General features: G+C 43.6%; 2 protein-coding genes across 2 annotated transcripts; one reads left to right on the top strand and one right to left on the bottom strand.

Moving 5' to 3' along the window:
* Nucleotides 1–329: 329 nt before the first annotated feature.
* RPL9 (ribosomal protein L9) lies at nucleotides 330–5,599 on the bottom strand. The gene is made up of 8 exons (XM_063401796.1): nucleotides 5,505–5,599; nucleotides 5,075–5,121; nucleotides 4,880–4,995; nucleotides 3,961–4,056; nucleotides 3,517–3,649; nucleotides 2,021–2,101; nucleotides 1,441–1,556; nucleotides 330–431 (listed from the first exon to the last, which is right to left on the bottom strand). Exons 2-7 carry the CDS (start codon nucleotides 5,118–5,120, stop codon nucleotides 1,450–1,452), a joined length of 579 nt encoding a protein of 192 aa, XP_063257866.1. The 5' UTR covers nucleotide 5,121; nucleotides 5,505–5,599; the 3' UTR covers nucleotides 330–431; nucleotides 1,441–1,449.
* On the top strand, nucleotides 5,552–14,728 carry LIAS (lipoic acid synthetase). The gene is made up of 11 exons (XM_063401795.1): nucleotides 5,552–5,734; nucleotides 6,803–6,975; nucleotides 7,630–7,723; nucleotides 8,461–8,541; nucleotides 8,776–8,932; nucleotides 9,764–9,821; nucleotides 10,871–10,999; nucleotides 11,459–11,604; nucleotides 11,876–11,946; nucleotides 12,516–12,627; nucleotides 13,562–14,728. The coding sequence occupies exons 1-11, from the start codon at nucleotides 5,657–5,659 to the stop codon at nucleotides 13,612–13,614; spliced, it is 1,152 nt and encodes a 383-aa protein (XP_063257865.1). The 5' UTR covers nucleotides 5,552–5,656; the 3' UTR covers nucleotides 13,615–14,728.
* The last annotated feature ends 2,336 nt before the right edge of the window (nucleotides 14,729–17,064 follow it).

The following is a 17,064-nucleotide window of genomic DNA, read 5'->3' on the forward strand; positions in this document are numbered from 1 at the left end:
CATCTACTTCCGATTCTGTCATCACAAGTCTAAGGCTTGAGAAGATGTAAGAGAGCATTGGTCTGCCCTCTGTGAGAGAACAGTGCTTTTACTTCCTTCATGCTGTGACGCAGAAATGCCACTTCATGACTTTGTCACAGAAAGATCAAAGTAGCATGGCCTACACACTGCCCTACCAGTCTCTGTGCACATTCATTCAGTCTGAATGAAGTTTGATGGTTTGAACACACATTGGTAGTGTGGACCCAGTGTGCAATCTGCTTCTCCAAACGCCATCAAGTTCACAAAATCGCCATTTAGTTCTTTAAAAAAAACTAAACAAACCAAGATATGAAATACAGTTTATTTTATTTAACCCTCTTGTATTCTACACCTTATACCAGCTGACATTGCTGGTATAAAGTGTCATGGTAGTATTTCAATCCAGGCAACTGTAAATAAAAAAATAAGAGCTTTTAGAAAGGTTTTAGCAGTGCGTATGTGAAACTGAAAGTTCATAACCATTAGATGTTAATTTATCTGATGATTTTAATGCAAGATAGACATCAATATCTCAAAGAATTTGCTTGATTTTACACAGAAAAGATTACTAAAAGATGCCTTCAAGCACAACAGCTCAACTGTTCAACAAATGCAGTAAGCTGTTCCATCTCTCAAGGCACTTGCAACAAAAAATTCTTTTTTTGGAGGCTTGCAAATGTGTTTTGTATCTGGAGGATGATTTAAAAAAAAAGCATTTATTAAACCCACTTCATCAACATCCTGCCTCAATTTTAGGTTCTGAAGGCACACAACACAGAATTTATTTGCAAGTCAGACTGTCTCATCCTGTACAGGGGTTTTGTACTATGTATGGAACCCCCCACAGCTTAAATGCATCAAATTCCTTTAGGAGTTAAAATTCCTAAATTATCCCCAAATCCTTGTACTCAGCTTTAATAACAATGCCCACAGACAATGCAAATAGCTGTCCTTGTTAAAGTGACCTGTTTACTAGCGTTTACATACTAACTGCTCAGAAGACCTTTATCTGTAACTTGGGTGCTGTCCACTATTTTAGTGAGGGCAGTTCCAAGCAGGAGTAACATTAGTCTCAGGTCCTCTCTGTAAATAGCCGTAAGCTGGTCTGTCAGGCCAGGTCAGCTGACTTTAAATTCTTAGCCAGCACTGCAGCTTGCATTCACAATGCAGAGTACAGCACTGGAAAGACAGGTTTTCTCCAAACAGTAACAAAATGCCAAGTTGATGAAAGATGGAAAACTGCTGTTGGAAGACCTAGCAAGATTCTGGTTTTATGCTGCATCTTATGACACCTGTTACAAACAAAATCTCATCCCTGTTGGGAACCTGTTTAACTACGGCTGCACTGAAGCAGATAAACCTTGGCCAGTGCCCATCTCTACAGAGAAGATGTACAATGTGTACTAAGATAATACCAACCTATGAGTTTTACTCATCTGCCTGCTGCACTGTTCCTTTCTCAGAGACATAGATACCATCCAAGAATTTCCTGATATCCTTGTTCTTGACTGTGGTGGCTTGCTGGATCAAGGCAGCTGCAGACAAAGTGAGACCATTAGCACAAAGCCAGAAGGTCCAAGTCAACTTGTAGCCTTTGTTTATGCTCCAGTATTCCAACTAACAAACTGGACTGTCATCTAGAGACAGGAATTACCAGGTTCAAATCCTGTAAGGTCTAGAGAAAATGTGATGCACTTCACTGAGCTTATCTTGGCAACTCAGGACAGTGGCACCTCATTACTGCACACATGTACAACTGAAAAGCTGACGTTTGGTGCCAAAAAGGCCGTAAGTACGGACTTGAAGGTTCTGCAGACTTGTAGAAATGCCTTTAAGCTTAGAAACAGAGTAAGAAACTATGAAAAGCAATCACAGTGACTAGAGCAAAAAAAAAATCTGGGCTGCTGTTTACCTCAGGGTTTGAGGTAAAGAGTTTGCTAAGCTGACATCTTCAGACAAAAGTTTCCATATAATTTTTCACACATCTAACTTCACAAACCTGAATTGGAAACCAGCTCAATATCATTCCCTTCAAGGATCAGCTCATCTTTCTGGGCTTGAGATACTGCGCAGGTAACACCTATGGAAAGGCAAACACATAATCACACTGTCAAAGGTGTTACGTGTATTAAAGAAACAATATTAATGTCCTGTCCCAATTTACATATCTAGGCACTAGTATTCAAGACAATAATTAGCTTCTATGACTTTGTTAAACAGAGTTCCTCAAATCCATTCCAGGTTTTGTCCTCCCTCACACAGTTTAAAAATTCAATGATTAGTGGAAGTCATGGTCTGGAGTGAAAGCTACTGAAGTGACATTCCTGCTTACCCATTATCACATTAGAGCATCAATCACCAACCCTGTGTACGAGGCAGTGCTTTTGCCAGCACGGCTCTGTAGCCAGGTGGTGCCAGTTTCCACAGGCTTGCACTCGTGAAGAACAAAACTGGAGCCACCACAATCAAAAGCCATTAAAATCCCCCCGCCCCTGTCATGTCATGTACTGTGTTTACACCAGCAATGCTGCAAATACTCACAAGGAGTAAACATGAGGGCACTCGAGAATCTCACAGGAAACTTGAATTTGTAAGGAGAGTAACAGAAGTTTTTACTGTTTGATCTACTTAATCAACAGCTATCAGCTTTTAAGCTGGCCTTTTACTAACAGTAAATGCTGACTTAAAAAAAAACCCAAGTACAATAATCAAACCCACCCGTAATACCCCACAATAAATCCAAATCCCTGTAACTCTGCACTGTTTTCTATCAGTGTTGTGGGACAAATCTGATGCATCCTCTACAGCCAGCCCAAAACATCATCAGTAACATTAAATGTCCTTACCCTCACCAGAAATGGAATTAGAAAAAACCCCAAATGGATAAGGAAAGTCTTTCCTTCGGTTTTTACGGATCTCTGTTTCTGACTTTTGTTGCCTCCTTTCAGAAGTTTAACAAGCTCCATCAAGTGCCTGCTTTTCTGTTAGACATTTTACTGAAACTCCAAGTGTGCAAGATGCAAAAACAACTAATAAGATGGCAGTTTTTAAGTTTATTGTGCATGCTCCTAGATAATCAGCAAATTCAAACTAGAACACCTTAAAAACCAAAACTATGATGTGAAATGAAACTAGTTCATGTAAAATGTTTTAAAACAGAAACACAAACCTAACACCAAGCACCTGCAGGTTACCAACTATAAACACTGTTAAGAACTCCCAGCGATTAAAGTAAATCCTGGACTCCTTGTATTACAGAAACTAACACCAGACTGGTTATTAGTGAGTTCTTGCTAGTAAAGATAAATTACAGAGGCATTATTAATAATAAATCTAAACAGGGGCGATGGTACTATAAGAAGATTACATAAATTCAGACAAGAACATGCTGCTCCAACAATTATTCGTCCTCTCCCACTGTCAGTGGCAGAGCCCAAAGAAGCAGCTTGGAAAGCCTCGTTAAAACCAGCAGAATGCGTCTGCAGAAAGGCTCACCTGGCCTCATCCGCACTCTTCGGATGTACTTCTCTCCCAGGAAGTTTCGGATCTCCACGAGTGAGCCGTTGTCCTGTATGACCACGTTGATTGGGAAGTGAGCATACACCGACCTCATCTTGTAGCGAAAGCCCTGGGACACGGGACAGAACCCGATACTGAAGGCAGAGCACGCCCAAAAGGCACAACACGCACAAAGCTTACAGGAGAAACTAAGCCAAGGTGTATCAACAGCTTCTGAAAAAGGCAGGACACTGAGCCCAAGAGACATTTGTGCTTTCCTCTGCCTGCACAACTTGCTTGACAGCAAAGGCAAGAAGAAAAAGCAGAAGGAGAAAGAAGCTGCATCTTGGATGCTTAGGAACACTCTCTCCATAAGGTAAGAGGCTCTCACTGCAGGTAACAAACCGGGCAGCAGTTATCCTGGTTCCGAACACAACTCACCAGAGTGACGCCCTTGATCATGTTCTGTACATGGCTGCAAATCGTGCGAACTGTTGCCAGCTCCTTTCTGTTTCCCCACCACTTGTCAACACGCAGCTGCATCAAAAAACAGTAATAAAGCCTTCAGCTACACTTCAAAACCAGCAACAAAATAATTTTGTGACAACCGAGGCGCAAAACTTTCAGATAAACTACTTAAAGCCCACCAACCAAACCCACAGAACTATTCCGTTTCTTTGACAGACTATACAGGCCCACCTAACTCCTGTCTTTTAAATCCTAGCCCTGAGACATGTGAGAAACGTTGGTTTTCTTCAGGTCTTGCCACTAACAAGTCTTCAAAAGAGCTGGGGTAGGTAAATACAGAATCCTGAATTAAAGGATGTATTAGCAATTGCTAAGCATATTGTTTCAAAGCCTGCCTCCTATGCATCATCAGCTTAAATGAAACGCTATGTGTGGATCCACTGTTTTAACGAAACATTCAATCATTGTGCAACAGTAGCTGAAATCAGTCACTCTTGATATTTTCTTCTATTTTTGAGACAATATGGGAACTATGCATTTATTTACAGAACATCTGTTATCCTAATGTAATTTACAATTTCTGGAAATCCACTAAACTAATTTTTATCCTCTAAAAGGACCAGTTTGTTGAACAGCATACAATGACCAACCCCTTTCCCTGTAACTGTCACTACAGAAGAAAGCAGTCTGCATGTTCCCTCCCACAGTGCCCGAGGAGGCCGCAGGCCTCCACCAGACCAGTCTCTCTCAGAAAACACAGCAATAAGCAAAATCTACCAAACACTGCAGCTGAGCATTTCTGGTCGCTCTCTTACACGACCAAAAAGTTTTTAAGCCAACTGTAAAGCTCCTCTCTGTCTCCGGGCAGCGAAACGGCCTGCGCAGCCCTCACCTTCTTGTGCTTCTTTCCCAGGAGGGACAGCTCCACATTGATGTGGTTAAAATCTCTCCGCAGGGTTCCTCGGGGTCCCTTCACAATGACCGTCCGGCCCTTCAGCGACACTCCCACTGCGAACCAAAGGCGGACACGCGTTACGGGCTGCGGGGCGGCACCGCCGGGCGCCTCCCGGCCGCGGCGCGGACTGACCTTGCTCGGGGATGTCCACGGTCTGGTTGCTGAGGATGGTCTTCATCCTGCGGGGGACAACGACAAAGGCTGCAGGTTCCCTCGGCCTTGTGCCCGCGGGGCCCCCGCCGGCTCCTCCCCCGCGCCACCCGACGCTCCCCCCCGCGCTGCCATCGCCGGGCTCCGCTCCCCGAACCGGCGGCCCCCGCCCGGGCCCGGAGCGCCGCGGGGCGCGGCGGCCTCAGCGGGGCCTTGCCGGGAAGGCGCCGTCCCGGGGCCCTCTCGCGCGGGGTGCGGGACAGGAGGTGCGGGACAGGAGGCGCCGGCGGGGCCCGGCGCAGCCCCGGGGGGCTGTCCGCGCGCGGGCCGGGCGCGGCGGGGCCTCGCGGCGCGGATGCTCGCGGATTATCCCGGTGATCCCAGGCGGTCCCGGCGGCACCGACGGCCTCACCTCGCAGCGCGCAGCGCCAAAAGAGACAGCGCGTGACGTCATCGCGTACTTGTAGCATCTGCTGAGCTCGTGACGTCATCACGCCGGGGGAGCCGTCCGCTAGGCAAGAGTAGCCGAGCCCGCCGAGCGCGTCGATCGGGCTGGGCGCCGCCATGTCGCTGCTGCTGCCGCGGAGCCGGTGCGGGGCCGCCTCGGCCCGGGGGCTGCTGCTGCCGCGGGGCCGGGCCCGGGTGAGTCCCGCCGTGTGCCCCGGGGGTCGCCGGCAGCAGGACGGGCCGGGCAGGGGCGCGCGGTACGGCAGGGCAGGAGGAGACCCTGCGCGGCGCACCGCGGTACCGGTACCGGGCGGGTGTGTGGTGGTGGCGCGGGACAGCGCGGGGTGGCCGCGGGCAGAGCCCGGGAAGGACCGTCCCAGCCCCGCACGGGCACACGCACCACAGGACACCGGGCCACGGCCCCGCTCCCAGGGACCGCGCCCGGCAGTCCCGGGAACCATGGCAACGCCGCTCGCTGCGGCCCCGAAATCACCGCAGTAGCCCAAACAGTGCTATTGCACAGAATCTGCCAGGTTGGAAAGGCCTCTGAGACCATCGAGTCCGACCTGGGACCAAACACCACCTGGTCAGCTACAGCACGGCACCGAGCGCCACATCCCGTCCTTCCTTCAACACCTCCAGGGACGGTGACTCCACCACCGCTCTGGGCAGCCCCTTCCAATGTCTAATCACCTTTTCTGGGAAGGAATTCTTCCTAATGTCCGAACTAAGCCTGGTGCAGCTTAAGACCATGTCCTCTCACCCTGTCGCTGGTTGCCTGGCAGAAGTGGCCGATCCCCACCTGGCTGCAGCCTCCTTTCAGGCAATTGTAGAGACCAGTCAGCTCCCCCTGAGCCTCCTTTTCTCTCGATTCAACACCCCCAGCTTCCTCAGCTTCTCCTCACAAGCCTTGTGCTCCAGACCCTTCCCCAGCTCCGTTGCTCTTCTCCGGACACACTCCAGCACCTCAGCATCTTTCCTGTAGTGAGAGGCCCCGAACTGGACACAGGATTCGGGGTGTGGCCTCACTGGTGCTGATTACAGGGCAATTTTATGTTGCACTGTATAACTTAGTGTGGTGTTATGACAAATAAGTCTATTTCCTGTGGCTTAAAATAAAAAGAGAATTGTACATTTAATTTAAAAAACATGGGGAAAATGTTTACACAAAGCATACGTTAACCAGCAAAAGGGCTAGTTGTTGTTTAGTACATGATGCCAGCATGTTTGTTACTGAATAAATTACAATTTTGCTTGCTTTAGGTGTCAGGGAGCCATGTGTGTAACCAGTATGGAACATCAGGTTCTTTGCCAGGGGAAAAAAAAGAGTTCCTGCAAAATGGACCAGACTTACAGGACTTTGTCTCTGGAGATCTGTCAGACAAGAGCACGTGGGCTGAGTATAAAGGCAATTTAAAGCGTGAGAAAGGAGAAAGGTAATAGAGATTTTAAACTTTAGTTGCTTCCCAGCACACGTTTGGGAATAACGTTGCACGTTTAGTAATAACTACAAAATGTATGCTGTGTCTTTATTAAATTCTGCCTTACTGTGTTGCAATTTTAATGATTATTCAGGAAAGGACAAGTGTCATTAACCTCAAATCCATAATAAAATGTGGATATGTGGAGGTATTTTCCGGAGTGTCAGTAATTAAATTACAAATATAAATCAGTAGGTGAATGTGTTGAAAAAGTACTACTGGTAGAGAAAACAAAAAATGAAGATTTAAGTTAAAAAAATGTTTAAACCCCCATATTTCCAGTTATAGATTGATCAGACTTTGTGATAGCTGTGCAGTATCTGCTGCCATTAATTGTTGCAGTCTCCAGTGTAGCAAGTTCAATCCCTATGAAATTATGAACAGTTTTAAACATTTCCATGACAACAATTCCCATGCTTGAGTGTTGGAATGATGGTGAACAGAGAAGAGAAGTCTGGCCATGAATGCTATTAACATTAATTGCTGAGTTGCATCAGTTTTCAAGGGACCTTTCCTTGTTGGGATCTGTAACAAATTAAAACAAATCTATTAATGAAATTTACCATGTAAGTAGTTTAATAATCTTTATGTTTGCTTGGTGTTATTCAGGCTACATCTTCCTCCATGGCTGAAAACAAAGATTCCCATGGGAAAGAATTACAATAAACTAAAGAATACCTTGAGAAGTTTAAATCTTCATACGGTAAGTCTGGCACCAACCAAGTGTTCCTGTAGAAATAAGGCAAATTTTATGTTTTTCTCTATGGAGGACAGGTAGAAATCATGCCTTGCGTGATCTTCAGTGCTGAAACCAAGCCCAGTGCTGATCCTTTTTGCTAGCAGTGAATTTTACCCCTAAAGAACAGATTTAGTGTTTTTCCTACTGTGATTTTAAATACTGGGATTTACTGCTTTACATCACCAGAGATTAGAAGATGCTATGTGCAACTGTTTTTAATGGAAATACACACAATTTCAGAGTTACATGCTTGATTTTCATGAAAAGAAACTGTACAGATTTTATTAATTGTACTTTCCAGATAGTAAAAAGTGGTGGGAATGTGTGGAAGGGATTTTTTTCATTGCTTTTTAGGACTAAGTTCATGCTTTAATGAATCACATACTTTGTGAACATTTTATCAGATCTTAAATTTAAAATATTAATGCTAATGATAGTGCTAATTAATAAGACAGTTATGTGGCTGAGCAGTGTTTACAGTTTGGAAGTAGAGAAAATAATGGTAATGGATATCAGGAAGCAGTTCTCTTCTTATCTGTTCTACTGACTTGTTAAAAACAGCAGGGAACTGTTAACCTCATTTATCACAGAAGGACTTATGTTTTATTTGTAGGCTACTATTAAAATCCATCAATAATATAATAATTAGTTGCAAAAATAATCTGGAAAAATCCAGGTACAGTACAGCCTCTCACCTTCAGGTATGTGAAGAAGCACGTTGTCCCAACATTGGAGAATGCTGGGGAGGTGGGGAGTATGCCACAGCCACAGCTACCATTATGGTAAGTCATTAACCATTTCTTAAGTGTTCTGGTAACGACTGAGCTGTTTGTACTCTATTGTTGGATCTCTGCTGTAGTGGAGTGGGGTTATTACAATAAATTTGGAGTAAAGCACTGTCATCTTTTTTTTTTGCTCACTGCTAGAATTTATCCAGTGTAGCTTGTGCAGCTGTCTCCCGGCTGAGCAGTAGTGCTATGTACTGTGTAAAGGAAGGAATGTCTTTCACGTTCCAGCTGATGGGTGACACGTGCACCAGAGGCTGCAGGTTTTGTTCAGTGAAGACTGCAAAGAACCCCCCTCCGCTGGACCCGCAGGAGCCGTACAACACAGCCCGCGCCATCGCCGAGTGGGGCTTGGACTACGTGGTGCTGACCTCCGTGGACAGGGATGGTGCGTACCCGGGCTCTGCTCAACCACACCCAGCTCCCACGGGTGTTCCGTGGCCCCAGAAACATTCACCTGCACAGCTGCCCTGGAGGACTGCTTTAAAGGAGTTTTAAACAGTTTTAAACAGTGCTGAAATTTTTTACAGTTCCTACGTATTAGTAGCATTTCTCCATGTCTGATGAAATACAACAGAAATTACATTGTTAATAAACATCAGTGAATACTACAACACCAAATATTTTATAACTAATTTTTAGCAGAATGCGTGCGTATACATACACCATGTTCTATTACTTGGATAGCAAAAAGACAAACATTGGTATACAATACCATTAGAGAACTTCCTTCCAAACACTAAACCTAGAATATATTGTATGTAACAAAACTGAAAGTTGTGTTTTCCTAAGGAAGTAGCTCCCTTGTGGTGACACCGTATTGGTGAGGAAAGCCATTGTAAAAACCGTTCAGTATGATGGAAAGACCAGTGGCTTCAAAGGGGCTTGAAAGAGCACTAATACATATTTCTCAATTTTCGTACAACTGTTTTTCAGACCAGAACCATAAATAGGTAAAGCCATTCTGTGCTCAGGGAGACAGGGAACCTAGAGACAGGTAAATCTGAACTCTGCTCTAGACAATCGCAGTTAGACTTTGTGCAGAGGCCCGGTAGGATATCTTTGTAAGCCCTTGGAATAAGCGGTGAGATAAGACTGGGGTTTGACTGCTTTATTATTTTGCATTTAAAGTTTGAATCTGATGGGTTTTTTGGCTTTGCTAATAAGTTAATACATTTCTTTATTAAAAAGATTAACTGAATAATTGAAATGCTTCTAGATATGCCTGATGGTGGAGCGGAACACTTTGCAAAGACCGTCTTGCATCTGAAAGAAAGGTGCGTCATTGATGTTAAAACTTTAGAATGTGGTTCTACATGTAGGTCAAAGCTCCCTCAGCTGGGTTATTCCAGGGGCCATGTAAATACAGAAGTCTGCCTCTAGCCTGTCTGTGCCCTTTTTTTTTTCTTCTTTCTTCATCTTTCTCATAGAATGGCCCCAAACTGTTTTGAATTTGGTTCATTTCCAATTTATCCCAGGCTTATTTAAAACTAAGCACTGGATTCTTTCTTTGAGCTGACAGCTGGTTTACCAGGAAATGAATGCATTCCTCCGAGGTGTGTTCATTCCTGAAGCTTGGGGCTCAAACACAGCAGAGTTAGGTAGCACTGTCACTGTGGGACTAAAAGAGTCTCGTTTCTCATTCAGCAGTTGTCAAATTGCTTTTCATTTTGCCTCAGTGGCCATTTCCAAGTCTGTGATTGTACTTTCCTGCTTTCCCTGGCTGGTGCTGCCTTCACCCTGCATCAGTGCCCTGTATGCAATTTGACAGCACACTTGTCTGCCTGCAGAATCTATCTGTATAACCTCCTTTAAGTGTTTATCCAGTGTACCTTGGGGCTTGAAGGGTTCCTGTTTTGGGGGGTTTTGTTTGTTTGTTTTGTTTGTTTTCCTTTTTGAGCTGAAATCAGGCTCCTGGACACCAAGACTAGATTCTAGACTGAGAGTCTTCTTATTCCAGTTGCAAAATTACAGCTCCTCTGTATTTTGGAGCGATGATCTTAAGCAAATTCCTGGTTTTACTGATGTGAGCTGAAATACAGCAAAAGCCAAATAATACATATAAAAACAATTCCAACAGACTCTCAAATATTCATGTGCACTGCTTATATATTTTTAATGTCTTTGTTGCAGGTTAACACAAGATTGTTCTGAAGTGTTTGCAGAAACCTCTTGGTTTAGAATTATCCTGAATTAACTTTGCTTTGCTTGTTAGAGTTTCAAGTCTTCACTTAAGGGGGTTTTGGTGTTTTTCTGCTGTCTTGAGTCCTTTAGCAACAGTGACACAAAATGCCACAGGTGTGTTCCTTTTGTCTCTCCTTTTCAGGAATCCAAAAATCCTGGTGGAATGCCTAACTCCCGATTTCCGAGGAGACCTTAAAGCAGTGGAGAAAGTCGCCTTGTCGGGGCTGGATGTGTATGCCCACAACGTGGAGACGGTGCCGGCACTGCAGAGGTGAGCAGTGGCTCTGTGTGCGGCCTGCGGGGCCGGCACTGCAGAGGTGAGCAATGGTTCTGTGGGCTGCGGGGCCGGGCTGTGGGGCCGGCATGGGGGCCGGCTCTGCAGAGGTGAGCAATGGTTCTGTGAGCGGGCTGCGGGGCCGGGCTGCGGAGCCGGCTCTGCAGAGGTGAGCAATGGCTCTGTGTGCGGGCTGCGGGGCCGGCATTGGGGCCGGGCTGCGGGGCCGCGCCCGTTCCCGGCCTGCCCCGCGCGCGCCGCCGCCGGGCCCGCCGCCGCCGGCAGGGGGCGCGCACGCCCGGCCTGGGTCGGCGGCGCCTCGCGGGGCGCCTGAGGCGGGCCAAAAATGCTCTGCTGTGCCGCTTGGCAGAAATTGGCGGAACGCGCCTGTCCCGCCGTCTCTAACGTCTGTGTGCCCTTCCACGTTTTTCCCCCTTGTGCCGGAAATGTGCGAAGGAAGGTCCGCGACCCCCGAGCCAACTTTGAGCAGTCCGTCCGTGTGCTGAAACACGCCAAAGAGGTCCAGCCCAGCGTCATTTCCAAAACCTCCATTATGCTGGGGCTAGGCGAGACGGACGAACAAATCTATTCCACAATGAAATGTAAGTTGGTGTTGAAATAGATGCCAGAATTCACAGGTGTGAATTTTACTGTGTTGGAAAACAACTGTAAGCATCTTTGCCTCTACATGCAAATCAGTTTGCTGGTGCAGGAAATTTTTCCAAGTTCCACTGAAAGATAAAAGTTTAGCTAAAAAAGACTGAATTTCTGAAATATTTTGTTTTCTTATAGTTTACAGATTCAATTTGACAAGTAAATCCATGGTTTCCCTTGTGATCCTTCTGCCGCTAACAGGGAATTTTGTTTTTACAGTACTGCGGGAAGCAGATGTAGATTGTTTGACCCTAGGACAGTATATGCAACCAACAAAACGTCACCTAAAGGTAAAAGTGCCTTTAATTTACTGGCAGAGCTATAGTTCATACCTTGCACAGTCATCCTTACTCTAACCGCAGATGTTGGGAAAAATTTCCTTCCTTGTTTAGCCTGACAATGATTATCTGTTAGGGGCTCTTCACTAAAAATGATCTCAGCCATCTAACCCCTTCCATCTTCTGCAGACTTCCCAGTGCTAGATTCTGCTGTTAGCCAGGGAGACAGCTGGAGCTGAGACATGATTCTGGAAAACAAGAGCTTCAGTGTATGTCTCAAACATAACTGCTCAAGTCAGCACCCCTTCACTGTCTTACAGGCTGTCCCTTAATGGCGCTGCTTCAGCTGGGAAATTCACCATTTTCTGCTTCTGCGATCTGTCCAGAAATTTGCTCTCCGTTTTGTTCTTGTGTTTCACTGAATTAACTGTTAGTAAAGAGATTTGTAGGACAATTGTGATTTTTCACAATTTTTTAACAATTTTGGACTTCTAATATAACTATGTTTCATTTCACTGTATGCTAGCTTTAGCAATTTCCTTTGCATTAATACCTGAGTAAAATGAATTCTTTTCCCCCAGGTCGAGGAGTACATAACTCCTGAGAAGTTTAAGTACTGGGAAAAAGTGGGAAATGATCTTGGATTCCACTACACTGCTAGCGGGCCTTTAGTGCGGTCTTCCTATAAAGCAGGTAAGATACTGAAGGGCATCAGATTATTTAGAATGTGATATTTTATTATACAAAACTAAAATGGTGAAGTAATGTGCAACAAAGCTCACCTTAGCTCAAGGACACTTCATATAGTTAATCTGTATTTTAAAAATTATTTACACTATTTCCTGTAGGTGATCCAAGTGTGACAGTAATTAGTATTTGTACAATTGCAGTGCTGCTTAACCTAATTGTTTTTTCCAAACCTATTCTGTACTATATTTAATGTGTGAGGCAAGATAAAGAGTACGAAATTTTCAAGTTTTCCTTCACGTTCTGTCTCTTGGATGCTTCTGGGTTCAACGACATCCTTGATTGTTTGTGATGCAGTTTTGTTGCTTTAGGCAGAATTTATTTACAGTGCTTTAAAAATAATCAGAGACACTTAAGGCAGTGCTTTTTCTGACACAGCACTGGGTATGAAGTAGCAGTTTGTATTAATGGAATTGTTGTGTAGGTACAACATCCTGCATTTTCCTAAGGAAAGAGCAGAGAAGACTCAGGTGGAGTACTGTGCTGCTCAGTCTGTTTTAAAGCCAGCTCAAACAAGATTTATAGCAGGTTTCACTATAACTTGCTGATACTTTATGAAACAGGAATTAAATTTTAATTAATTCACTGTTGCCTGTTGTAATGCACAAAGCAACAGAGCTCTTTCATAAAACTGGACAGGAGGAAAATCAGGATTTTGGGAGTAGAGGGGTTGTGTGTTATAGTTTTGAGGGTTTTTTAGATCCCTGCTTTATGTATTTGAGATGCTGTTACATAGAATTGAATTCCTGTAAAATAACTGGTAAAAACAATTGTATTGTAGAATAGAGCACTCATGTTAAATAAGAATGCATTCTTTTGCCTTATTTTATTGAAATACCTACAAATCATTTTGGTGGTTTTTTTATTTCCTTTTAATTAGGTGAATTCTTCTTGAAGAACTTAGTAGAAAAAAGAAAGACAAAAGCCGTCTGAAAATGAGAGGGAACCTATTTAAAGCAGCCAGCATCAAGAATCCTTTTCTCAGTGCATAATTATACTCAGTTCCAGAAATGCAGAAGAACAGATGGTGGCTGTATGAATAAACTTACTATCTTTCCAGAACAATTTTTTCTCATCAAAACACACTATTTTACCTAATTTCTCCCGGGAAGGCTACAACAACAGAGTACTTCTAGTGTTCAGGAAAAAGACAGAAGATGGAACCGATTTTGAAAGAGTGATGGAACTGAGGTGGAACAAATCAGCGTAAGCTGGGAACAAAGATTGGGCAGATTTCTGGGTCTGCTAGGACAGTCAGCATTGCTGCAGTTAATACCTGTGAAGGTGCTGCTAGTAATTTGAAAGGTACTGATACTTTGGTGTATCTTATTATGTAACATAAGCTTGCAGGGGCTCTGGGAATTGTAGGAGTTCTAAAGAAAGACTCTGTACACGATAATGCATTGGATTAGGGCTCTCTTGAACCACGCTAGAGAGAGTGTAGTGAGACTCCTTCAAAAGATGGTATCTCTCACCTGCATCAGAGAAAATGAGCTGTACCATGCTGATAGCTAGAGCTTTTCCAGAGCTTGCATGTCTCCAAGTGTGAGCCTTGGTATATACAAGGTATCAAGCTAAAGAAAACAAAATGTCCTTCCTGGTAAGACAATTACCCTCGTGTAGATACCATTGGAAAATCAGTTGATTTGACTATAAATGGAGCTACTCCTAATTTATGTACATGACTGTAACAAACCCCACTGAGCTGCACAGATGCTTCTCTAGTAGTGAATATGCAGGACTGCTGCTATTCTGTACTGTGCTCCTATTGCGTGGCCATTGTCTTGTCATTAAAGGAAAGTTAAACCCCCAGTGGTTGTGTTTGGGGGTCTGGTTACCTGCTCCTTGAGGCTTGGTGTGGCTGCAGAGAAGTGAACCACACTGTGGGTGAAACCTGAAATCCACTGCATCCCACACTGAGTTCAAGCAGAAATAAAACCATGGCATATGGGACATTAACAGCTCTGCTTGCCTCTCTGTACAGCAAGAATACCAATGATTGTCTCTCCCTAATGCTCAGCTATGGACATTAAATACCATCTCAGAACTCACTTCACCTGTATCTTTGTGAAGTTATTTGGGAAACCTCCCAGGCCTTTGCTATCTGGTCCCAAACTCTCATCGTGCAGGTCATTCTATGACTGACTCTAGAACTTTTCTAAACTGCTGCAGTCTGTAGAAGGAGAGTGGACCCTGCACACCCACCAACTCAGCCAGATGACAGAAGGAAAACTGCTACCTAGCAAGATAATATATAGGAGAAACTTGTATGAACATATTATAGCACTGAGGCCAATGATGCACAGCTGACACTTTATAAAATTAAGTACAGCAATATTAAAGCATTATGAAGACAAAATTTTAACTAAGAAGGATTGTACTAATTCATCAGTGTAAGGGGAAGAGAAATGTGAGCCATGAGGAACAAAGGGGAAGAAGGGATAAACAAAAGAACAGCTGTACTTTGTAAGGGCAGAGAGACAGGCAAGGCTGGTTTTTAACATAAACATTAATAATTTTTTAAAATTAAATTAAAAGGTCTGATTGCTGGTCATGGAAAGCCCAGGTATATTTTGAGCCAAAAATGCCCTGCTTCAGCTAAAGTACATTGAGTACTAGAGCAGGGAAAGGTTATCAACTATTGCAAGGAAATTCAACACTCCCTCCACTGCAGCAGACAAGAGAGGGTTGCAACATCAGCTCCAGGATATCCACACATTTAACAGCTGCCTGCCTTTATTAGAGCTCCTACTGTAAAGAATGGTTTTGACTTTGATCTGCTGCAGAGTGCATTTAACAGAACATGACTTTAACTTCTGCCAAGTTACTGCTCTTTCAGCATATCAACACTAGAACTACAGAAAAAAGGAGCTCTGAGCCATACAGCCATTATCAAACTGGAACAAGAGAACATTGCACAGTGACTTCTTACAGTGAGAAAAATAATGCTTCTTGAAGCAGTCCAACGTTGCGTCATGTTAAACTGATCTTGTGAGTTGCTGCTGGGTGGTTCAGAAGATGAGCTCATGCGCTTACGCAACTGTCTGCCAACTGTCTGGTACCAAGTGTCAGAAGCTACGCAAGTTTTTCTAGCTGCATGTTTTGCTGTGGATTCTAGTGCAAGTCAGACTTCATAGATTGGAGAGGGTCTTTGCCTGTTTTTTTTTAACTGTATTTGGGGACGAGCCCTGAAGTTCTTTTCCGAGTTACAAATTCCTGCTTGTACAGGCATCTGACTTCCCCTATTGTCCATTCAGTTTTTCCATAACTATGTGTTAAAGCACCAAACTCTCACGAACATCCTTTTTGTAATTCAGCACAGGTTTCATTACTCTGTTTAGTTGAAGTTTCATGTTTGGTGACATTTTCACTTTGTATGTCAATCACATCATTCTGTCAGGTTGTTTTTTTTTTTTCACAAATCAGCTATAAAATATTTTAAGAAACATTAATCATCCTTGCAACCAGGAAAATATTAAACTGAGTTTTGGGAATAAGATTTAGAGTTGACACAGACACTTTAAAAGAATGAATAGTCTTTTTGGCATCATCACATCAATCTACTACACTGTCTGAAACATAATTAAATGTTATTCATAGAGAATTGTTGCATCTTCCAGTAACTTCAAGTCCTTAGGTGAACTGAACACTGTCAATTGAAAAACTGTTTTAATTTTCTTCTACTTGATGAATAATTCATACTGGTGTCCCCTCTATTTAAAAAGTCAAGTATTTATGCTTCAATACTACAATGTGGTAACTTATTGCAGGTGTTCAACTTAGAGCAGAAATTTCATCTTGATTCCAGCATCCCTAAATCAGATCTCCATTATGCATTCCTTCATTGTTTAACAATTAAATTTCAAGTTTAGCTGTTGAACAACATTATAGCACTACAAGAACTTTGAATGAGAACTGAAAGTTTTTTGGCTAGCACAAAATCTCACCCCGAACTGCTCCTATAATAACTAGTCCTGGTCAAAAATGTGTATTCTATTCCCTTGGAATATTCTTGGCTATTGTATTCCTGGAACCAGACTAGTTTCAGCTGCACAAAAACATGAACACACATACTCAGAACAAAAACATTACATCTTGCCTGGCAGTTACAATTTGTCTGTGTTCATCTTGGGTAAGACCCAATTTATGCATTCTGTATTATACTTCTTCGAGACTTGTGTTAAATCCTGATTTTCTTCAGCTGTTGTATTCACATTTTTGCAGTGTAAAGCAGTGTTACCATGGGATTGCATTTTAAGAACCATGTTAAAAGAATTTCAGAGCACTGGAGTCCGTTGGTCGCATTACACAATTCTCATCTAGAATGAGCTGCTCTAACATCCACGCAAAGACTCGAAAGCATTAAACCCCATCTCAATGTGC

This window comes from Prinia subflava, chromosome 7, assembly GCF_021018805.1.
Source record: "Prinia subflava isolate CZ2003 ecotype Zambia chromosome 7, Cam_Psub_1.2, whole genome shotgun sequence".
Taxonomy (NCBI): Eukaryota; Metazoa; Chordata; class Aves; order Passeriformes; family Cisticolidae; genus Prinia; species Prinia subflava.

Bases quoted from the DNA above. Each gene is read 5' to 3' on its own strand.
- RPL9 (XM_063401796.1), bottom strand. From the start codon at position 5,120: ATGAAGACCATCCTCAGCAACCAGACCGTGGACATCCCCGAGCAAG. The intron at 4,996-5,074 runs GTCAGTCCGCGC...TTTGGTTCGCAG, and splicing joins CGTGGACATCCCCGAGCAAG to TGGGAGTGTCGCTGAAGGGC. The intron at 2,102-3,516 runs GTGAGCCTTTCT...GCCTTTCCATAG, and splicing joins AAGAGTGCGGATGAGGCCAG to GTGTTACCTGCGCAGTATCT.
- LIAS (XM_063401795.1), top strand. From the start codon at position 5,657: ATGTCGCTGCTGCTGCCGCGGAGCCGGTGCGGGGCCGCCTCGGCCCGG. The intron at 9,822-10,870 runs GTGCGTCATTGA...TCTCCTTTTCAG, and splicing joins GTCTTGCATCTGAAAGAAAG to GAATCCAAAAATCCTGGTGG. The intron at 11,947-12,515 runs GTAAAAGTGCCT...CTTTTCCCCCAG, and splicing joins CAACAAAACGTCACCTAAAG to GTCGAGGAGTACATAACTCC.